The sequence below is a fragment of the Beta vulgaris genome, chromosome 8 (genome assembly GCF_026745355.1).
Source record: "Beta vulgaris subsp. vulgaris cultivar EL10 chromosome 8, EL10.2, whole genome shotgun sequence".
Classification (NCBI taxonomy): Eukaryota; Viridiplantae; Streptophyta; class Magnoliopsida; order Caryophyllales; family Amaranthaceae; genus Beta; species Beta vulgaris.
In genome coordinates, this window is record NC_079209.1 from 2,307,567 (window position 1) to 2,316,850 (window position 9,284).

Consider the following 9,284-nt stretch of genomic DNA (forward strand, 5'->3'; position numbering starts at 1 on the left):
TACAAATATTAATATTATTGAATAATTTCATTATATTTAAATTTGATTAAATTATAATATATGCAATTTGATTAAAATATATACAATTTGATTAAAATATACACAATTTGGTTTAATATTTACTTGGAATATACACAATTTGGTTCAATATACTGATGGATCTTTGGAAAGATATAAAGCTAGGTTGGTAGCTAAAGGCTACAACCAAAACGAAAAGATAGATTACCAAGAAAATTTTTCCCATATCATAAAGATTCCCACAATTAGATGTATAATATCCTTAGCAGCTTCTAAAGGTTGGGATCTTTGGCAATTGCACATCAACAATGCCTTTCTACGTAGTGATTCACTAGAAGAAGTGATATGGCTCCTCCTAATGGCTTGACTACTCCTCCTAACATAGTTTACCTTCTCAAGAAATCACTCTATGGCCTTAAAGAGACCTGTAGGCAATTGTTTGCGAAATTAGTGACCGATTACTTCGTCTAGGTTACTCTCAATCAAAGAATGATTACAACCTCTTCCTTAAGAAATCAAGTGACAAAATCACTCTTATTGCAATGTATGTAGATGACATTATAGTCACTAGCAATGATCCTCTCAACATTTCTTCTCTCAAAGTCTCATCTTCGTGATACTTTTAGTATCAAAGACTTGGGTAAGATCCGTTAGTTTCCTTGGTATAGAATTAATTACCTCCTTCTGGCATATGCTTATCCCAAAATAAATTTTACTAAAGACTTACTATAAGCATCGAGTCTCACTTCCTTCAAACCAGCAATAACTCCTCTCCCTCTTAACCTTAATTTAAACACTCTGCTCATGAAGGACCTCCTTAATCTGATCCTGAATTTTATAGGAAGATGGTTGGTGAACTCAATTATCTAACTCATACTAGGCCTGACCTAGCATATACGGTTCAATATATTAGTAAATTCATGCATCTTCCTAGACATCCTCACCTCCAAGTCTTGAATCACACCTTGAGATACATATCTTCTACTGTTACAAGAGGTATCTTTCTCAATGCATGGTTGTTCTACACCAATCTTGCAAGCTTATTCTGATTCAGACTGGGTTCTTGTCCTGATAGCAGAAGGTCTATCACTGGCTACATTATGATGCTTGGTACTACTCCCATTAGTTTGAAGTCTAAAAAGCAATTAACTGTTTCTAATTCTTCTAGGAGGCAGAATACATAGCTATGGCTTCAGTAGCTAGTGAAATTACTTGGCTTGTTAGGCTACTTCAAGAGCTTGGCTTGGATCACTTGGCTCCAGTTACATTGCATTGTGATAACGAGGGTGCCATTTACATAGCCAGGAACCCAGTGTTCCATTAAAGTTCAAAGCACCTTGACATTGATTGTCACTTCACTCGAGACAAAGTTCTAGAGGGTTTATATAATTTAATTAACTTATCTTCCTATCTCCAGTCAACTTGCTGACATTTTTACCAAGATTCTTCCCTCACCTCAGCATAACTTATTATTAAACAAACTAGGTTTGGTTTCTTCCATCTCTAGTTTGATGGGGGTTGTTAAGGATCCTATAGCTAAATCCGAGTTAGTTGCTTAGCTTCCACTACAAGAAAGTCAGTTAACAATTAGTTTGTTAATTAGTAGATAACAGAATAATGAGATGGCATAGTTTGTTATAATAATGCTCAACTAATTAGTTTCTAAAGTTTGTATATAAAAAGTGTTTTCTTGTAATACTTTCAATTCATTCAATGTAATTCTCTCTCTAAATCATAATGAAAGGTATTCTTTTCTCTCTATGCTGCAATCCTAGAGCTGTAATGTTCTTCATTTATGTTGTTTGAGTTCAATCTCAAATCATCACAAGAAGAATTCTTGAACATGTAATGAATGAGCACGTGATCTGTATAAATACAAAAACTAGTGCAATTGATGAATGCATTTTTATACATAAAGAGATGATTCAGAAATATATAATAGGATTTCAATCTTTAATGATATAGTCAATGACTGGACGAAGGGCCTTGAAAACGAGGTAATAAGTCATTTCAGTAGGGTGGATGGAATCCCAAAACACACACTTGGATGCATCTTTACAAACATACGATGCAGGATTACACAAGTATGCTGTTTCCAGGTAACCTGTACCACAACACCCACTGCTTACCTCTTCAAAACCTACATAAAGTAGAGGATAAAATTTTAGTATTATCTCAGCAAAGTAAAGTCAATGACTATTATTTTAAAGCCAATCAATAGTAGTAGCAAGTAATAATAGGAGTACTAGTAATATGAACTACTAGAGTGATAGCAATTTGACTTTTTAAAACATAATAAGTATTTGTTTCGAGATTGTTTAGTTGACCCAAAATATATGAGAAGTGAAATTTCCTAGGATGTATAATAAGGTAATGTTGTATGTCTAGTAAAAATGTTGAAAGCTGCACTTCTTCGGAAGTTTTACTTCCCATCAGATGTAGGAAGTTTTTCTTCACATGATCAACCAAACAACTTTTAAACACTTTTCATGAAAAAGGAACTTCGGCGAAAAAATAACTTTCTAAAGTAACACTATCCTATATTCGATCAAATGAGTTAGTAAGATGTGGGAAAAGAGTGTAATTTGGAACTACAAGTCACAACTTACTGTAATTTAAATTTCCTGAAGAATGGACAATGTCGTCCAGTGGAGAATATATGTCTATGTAAGCAATTTTAGTGCGCTGATCTTGTAAGGTAAGTTGTAAAGATTTGAGATGAAGTTGGAGAAGTTTGTTATAGTCTCTAGCAATGGACGATAGAGATTCAATGCAGCCGCGTTGCGAAATGGAGTTGTTTGATGTCATAGTGATTACAATTGGCAAGCAACCCATTGGTGGAACTCCAGCCACTGCTATTTTTCTAGCCCCTTGGTCCCACAAACCCTGTTAGTTTGTGCAAAAGTTGTGAAAATACAAAATCAGCATGCCATTTTCAATTAAAGATGCTACATTTATGCAGAAATAAATTTGTAATTTAACTAAAGGATCTTGCTAACGAACGTCCCAAAGTGCTAAATAAGGAATATATTGTTCTTAATTACTCATACTTATGTAAAGGCAAAAGCTAATGGACGCCCTGGGGACGCTATATAAGAAATATATTGTTCTATTTAATTACTCATATTTATATAAAATAATATGATAATGTATAATTCCAATGCAATGCATTTAAATGCTTTGCATTTGAATTAAATGTTTTCCCCTTTCCTTTTGAAATTATACCTTACTATTATTTGTTTATAGAATTAATTGAACTACATGCCCCATATTAGCGTATACATTTAGATGACAGGTGACAATCTCCAATGTTTCATAACTTTTAATTAGTATTGAGTACCAAGTGCATAATAAATTTATCGTGTTATCATTTATTTTTCACAAAATGGACCACTCTTTTAAGTCAGAACTGTTAGATGAGTCGGTTGTATATAAGTAAAAGTGACCCATTTAGGACAAAATGTTACTGGGTCTAAAGGGTAACTTTGTATGTTAAATATATCACTCCTATATAAGTTTATAAGTGTCTATTTAAGATAAAAAGTTAGTCGCGCACTCTCATATGTCATATCATACAATGGATCGATCCTTTAATTAGTTGATTCGACACATCAAACTTTTTAATATCATTTTTCGGGTCATAAATACACACTCTATTTCCGTTCCTACCTATAATTGATTGAAATGAACTACAATATATTTTTATCAAATTTCTGCTTCAGATAGGTAATACTATGTTTTTTATCTTGTAAAAGACTAAGCATAAATTAAGGTTTGGTGGGCCTAGGCCATTAGAGATTTTTATAATGCAACAAAGTTGATTCGATGTTTTATTATCACTATTATGGTAAATGAAAACTTGATAGGCAATATAACTTTTAACACGGGGATATATTAGTATATTACTCATGCACTTGATAGGTCAATTAATTTAGGAGTCGAATTTGTGTGTCAACTTAAGAAGTATAATTACTTCTACTTACAATAAAAAAATCAATACGAGCATGTAAATTAGTTGGTTAGTGTATTTGTATCTCAAAGGAGAGGTTGTGGGTTTGAGTCTTTAACACACTATTTTGTTATTTAATTTGTGTCAATGCTTAGGAGGAGGGAGAACATACGACAGCATACAATTATTTGCTTTAGGTTTTACATATATATATATATATATATATATATATATATATATATATATATATAGACTAATGACTTAATTTTGAACTTTTATAAAACAAATAATTATAGAGGCAATTGAGACCAACCTTGATGACTTGGTGAACGTTTTCCAGCAAGAATTGCTGGTATTGGGGTATAGTATACATTCTCTTCCGAAAAGGTACAGTGAGATAGTTGACCACAAAGTCATTAGTTCCAGCACTGATGATAAAAATTGATTTGCTAATGAGCTCGGTAGTTTTTTTCAGGCCAATTATGGGCTCAATTTTTGATCTATAGTGCTTGAAGTAGTCCAGTTGTTTTGAGAGTGGAATTACTCCCTGTTAAAACACCAACAAAAAGAATACAAATTATCCTTTACAACTTTGTTCTTCTTAATTATAAAACTAAAGTATTGGGAAAAAAGTCACATATTTGACTGTAATCACAAGGAACTTTTCCAATACATATTTGATATTTCGACAAAAGATATCATCAGTTGAGCAACTTTGACTTAACATCAAGAGGGGCCACGAGCCTAATATACATTAGTAAATCAGGTCAAGGAAATGGTGTACTAGATGTTCTCCATTAATGATTGTTTCATACCAGACACGAGAGTTTGCGTAATATAGTCAATTACTCATACTAACTTTGTTGTTCCAAACTAGCATATCAGAAGAATGAGGATATGGTATTATTGGTGGTAGCCTACCCCAACTAAATAACCATGGTACACTAGTCTATGACTTATGAGCATATTTTATCAGAGCTATTTTTTTTCTTCTCCTTTGCTCATTTTCAAAGTTTTAAAATGAGTAAACAATAATTGTGATTACATCATACTTAGTCAATAGTTTCAAAAAATATCGCAGATTAGAGAAAATTGTGAAATAATACCTTTTATAACATTTATTTTTTAAATTAGTATCTTTTATATTTTATTTTACTAACTGTATTTTGAATTAGTTTAATGTTCTATTTTCTGTATTTTTTCCAAAATTTCAGCCAAATGGTCAAGTTTCCGACATTAACCTGGTTATTCCCTCCATAACTTGAGTGTGTGTTGTTATGTTTGTCAGATTCAAATCTCCTAGTCTCCCCTGTTAATCCCCCAATTTAAAGCCTTTTCTTCCCCATTTACCAATATTTCGCTCCATCTTCTTCAAATTCTCTTCGATCAAAGGCAATTTTATAGCCTTATTCTCTCAATTTCTTTTGGTTTTAATTTTTTGGAAAATTTAAGCTAATGTTTTTCCCCATCTTAATAGTACATTGTTTAATTTAACATCAACACGTTAATCAATGTAATTAACCTAATTGAATATATAAGCAATTTCCCATACATGCGCACAAAAGTGGGAAAAGAAAGTAAGTTTACACAATTGTCTGTTAGATTCGCTGGTTGTGGTTTGGGTACCTTTTCACAAAGATGACTCAGCTCAATAGAGTTCATTGCAAAGGATGAAAGAGAGAGGAGTGAGAATGTGAGAGAATTTCAAGGATAAGTTGGCGACAGGGAGTAAAAAAAGATGAAGAGAAGGAGAGAGGGGAGGGGGGAGTCAAAACAGGAGAGTGAAGACACGCACAATTGAAGACATAAATCACAAGTTTTGGAGGGAATAACAAGGTAAATCCTCGAAACTTGACCATTTAGGAAGAAATCTTGAAAAAAGGTACTGAAAATAAAACACTAAAGAACTTTAAGAGACGATTTGACAAAATAATACATAAAAGGTACTAGTTCACAAAATCGGTGTTATAAAAGATATTATTACACAATTTTCCCAGCAGATTATTGTGATTTTATCTTTTACCTAATAATTAAGATATGACCCCAATAATTATTAACATAGAAGGCCGAGAACATTTCCTTTTGAAAACCAAACTAGTTGTTATCCCCCGGAGATGCCTCGGGTCATTGCGTATAATTAATTTATTATTATTTTATGAAATTAATTTAAATCCATGCCTCCATATCAGCATATGCATTTAGATGTGATACATAACTACCTCCTATATATGCTTCGTAACTTTCAATTAGTATTGAGTATCGGGTGCATGATAAATTTTTTGTGATATCATTCATTTTTCGCAAAATGGGTCACTCTTTTAAATCAAAATGAGTCATATATAAACAAAAAAATAGTTGCTTAACTTAAATAAGTCACTTGAATTTAAGTAAAAGTGGCCCCATTTAGAACAAAAGGTTACCTATGTTTAAAAGGTAAATTTAATTTTTATCTTAGTAGATATCATATATAAATTAATTAGTGTCTATTTAAGACAAATAGTTACCCATGTAACCATGTCTCACAAATTCATATCATATAATGGATTGGTCCTTTAAATTAGTTGATCCGACAAAACAAAGTTTGTAATATTATTTTTCAGGTCATAAAGACACTTTTTAGTTTATACATTGATTGAAATTAACTACAATATATTTTTCTCAAATTTCTCCTTCAAATAGTTAATATTTGTGTTTTCTATCTTGTAAAAGACTAAGCATAAATTAAGGTTTGGTGGACTCATTAGAGGTTTTTATAATGCAACAAGATTGATTTGATGTTTTACTATCACTATTACGATAAACGAAAACTTGATAGGTAATATAACTTGTAACATAGAAATATATTAGTATATTACTCATTTATTCATTTACTTTATAAGTCAATTATTGTAGGAGTCGAATTAGTGTGTCAACTTAAGAAGCATAATTACTTCTACTTACAATAAAAAATCAATATGAGCTTGTATATGAGTTGGTTAGTGCATTTGTATCTCAAAGGAGAGATTGTGGGTCTGAGTCTTAACATCCATATTTTTATTGTTAATTTGTGTCGATTGCTTAGGAGGGGGGGAGAACATGTGACATTATGCCAATTGTTTGTTTTGAGTTTTAGATATAAACTAGTATTTTGGCCCGGGCGTTGCCCTGGGTTGGTATTGTTTTCCAAATTTGATATGCATTTTTTTCCATTCCCGTTAAAATATATTAAGAAAAACTCAACATTTAAAAAGTACAAATATAATAATGTGGACACTTAAAACATGATTAAAAGTTGGTTGAGATGATAATTGTGTCATGTATAATAGTAAGAGATCACGAATTCAAATCTTGTTGCAAGCTAATTTTACTTTTGTTAATTGACATGACTTATTTACACATTGGACAATTCTAATGGAGTAATAGGTGCCACGTGGAGTGTGTACATTTTCAAGCACGCCTTTCAATATATTTGTATAGATATAAATATCAACCTACAAAGGTGATCAATAATATACTAAATCTTTGTTATTTATCCAATAATTAATCATATGAGAGAATAGGTGTTGGACTAATGGTGCCGTATTTACGACTATTTAAGCGTGTACATCATGCATGCATTAGAGAAGGGAGTAAGAGTAAAGATGAGTTACACTTAATGCTGGTGTAAGAGGATCATATCCAGATCCAGCAGAGGCAAAACTAACTCCACTCATCAGCTCGTCTGTACTAAGTGACGAGTTTAGATATGGTGGCACAAATTCTTTAACTCCGATATAGCTTGCTGCAACCAATACAAAAAAGATGATAAAAAAAATTTGAATCCTCATGCAAAACATTCCCAACTCCACATTATATAAATCCGAGTTTATAACTTTACTAAAGTGAAAATTCATTCATTAACACACGTAAATCAGAGTTTATAATAATCACGTAACTATTAGACATTTGTACGTACCAATAAAATCAGTAGCCAACCTTCCATTACAAAACCTTCCGGTTGCAACATGGTTAGGGAAATCCTTTCCATATGGTGCAAAATTGCTCTTAAATGGTGTCCTAATGTAGTTATTGTTTCCAGGATCGGATGTAGAATCACCGAACACGAAAATCGCCGAGACCGAATTATTTGGAGCCTTAGGCTCCAGGGTAGACTGGGCTGAAGCACACAATATAATGATCAATGTATGAAGAGCAAGTAATAGTAAGTTATATAGTGAAGTTAAACGAGTGTTCATGTTCATGAGATTTTCTATCCCAAGAAACATGGCTGAATTCTAGGAGATTAAGTGGGTTGGATAATTTATTTCCGATAAGTTTGTGTATATGTAGTATTGTAGTATATGTTTTATTTTATTGAGTTGGTGTTGTGTTGCTATAATTTGTGTACAATGATTTTATGCACTTAGGCAGGTCGATGTGTTTTAGAAAATCTAGACGAAACTCTAACTTGTTGGTTTGAAATTCTCAACGACCATTTACTAGGTATTATAGTGGTGAATGAGAAAAAGCGAACTTTTTCTAAAATAAGGGAGTTGCTCATAGGACTTTCCATGTTAGATACAATATTGCTGTGGATGGTCAACATGTTAGGGAAAAAAGCTACTTTATTTCTTTCTCTAATCATTTTGAGTTGTGCACTATTTCAATACTAGTTTTAACAAACGACTTTTAAAATATATATATTCTAATTTTGAAATATAAAATTTATCTCAAAAGATATTTTTTTTTTGGTAAACAAGGCCAATCATTCATTCTTTAACTAATAATGTTAAACATATTACAATCCGCGAGAAGTTGTTCCGAACAAAAACCAGGGGGAGTGGGGAAAACCCTAGTTACAACACTATCTCCATCCATGATTCTACATGATTTTGCCATCTGATCAGCCACTAGGTTGAACTGCCTGCTACAGTGTTTAATCTGAAGATCCGGTCTCTGGGTGAGCCACTGCCTGCACAAGTTAATCAGATTTGAATAAAGGTCAGAGTGACCTCCTGTGAGGAGGTTCGTTGCGTTTTTACAATCGGAGTAAATAATGGCCTTAGGCAGGCTATACGTCACTACATGTCGAAGGGCTTCCGAGATTGCTAAAAGCTCAACTGCAAGGGAATTGTTAGTATAAATCTTCTTCCCAAACCCCCCAATCTAATGCCCCGAAGCATTACGAATCACTCCCCCAATCCCAGCACCCTGGAGAATATCTATAAAGGAAGCACATCAACATGGATCATTAAAAAATCGCGAGGGTGGACAAACACTAGAGGGGTATATTTCCCAGGACCCTCACCCATGGCCCGGGTGAGTTCCCTTATCCTTCCAAGGCCCTAAGACATATAAC

At 32.8% G+C, this 9,284-nt stretch overlaps 1 protein-coding gene across 1 annotated transcript; it reads right to left on the reverse strand.

Annotated features, from left to right (window-relative positions):
• Positions 1-1,790: 1,790 nt before the first annotated feature.
• Positions 1,791-8,336, reverse strand: LOC104900597 (GDSL esterase/lipase At5g45960). Its single transcript, XM_010688060.4, has 5 exons — positions 7,902-8,336; positions 7,597-7,727; positions 4,281-4,514; positions 2,628-2,904; positions 1,791-2,158 (listed from the first exon to the last, which is right to left on the reverse strand). Exons 1-5 carry the CDS (start codon positions 8,209-8,211, stop codon positions 1,965-1,967), a joined length of 1,146 nt encoding a protein of 381 aa, XP_010686362.2. The 5' UTR covers positions 8,212-8,336; the 3' UTR covers positions 1,791-1,964.
• Positions 8,337-9,284: the final 948 nt, after the last annotated feature.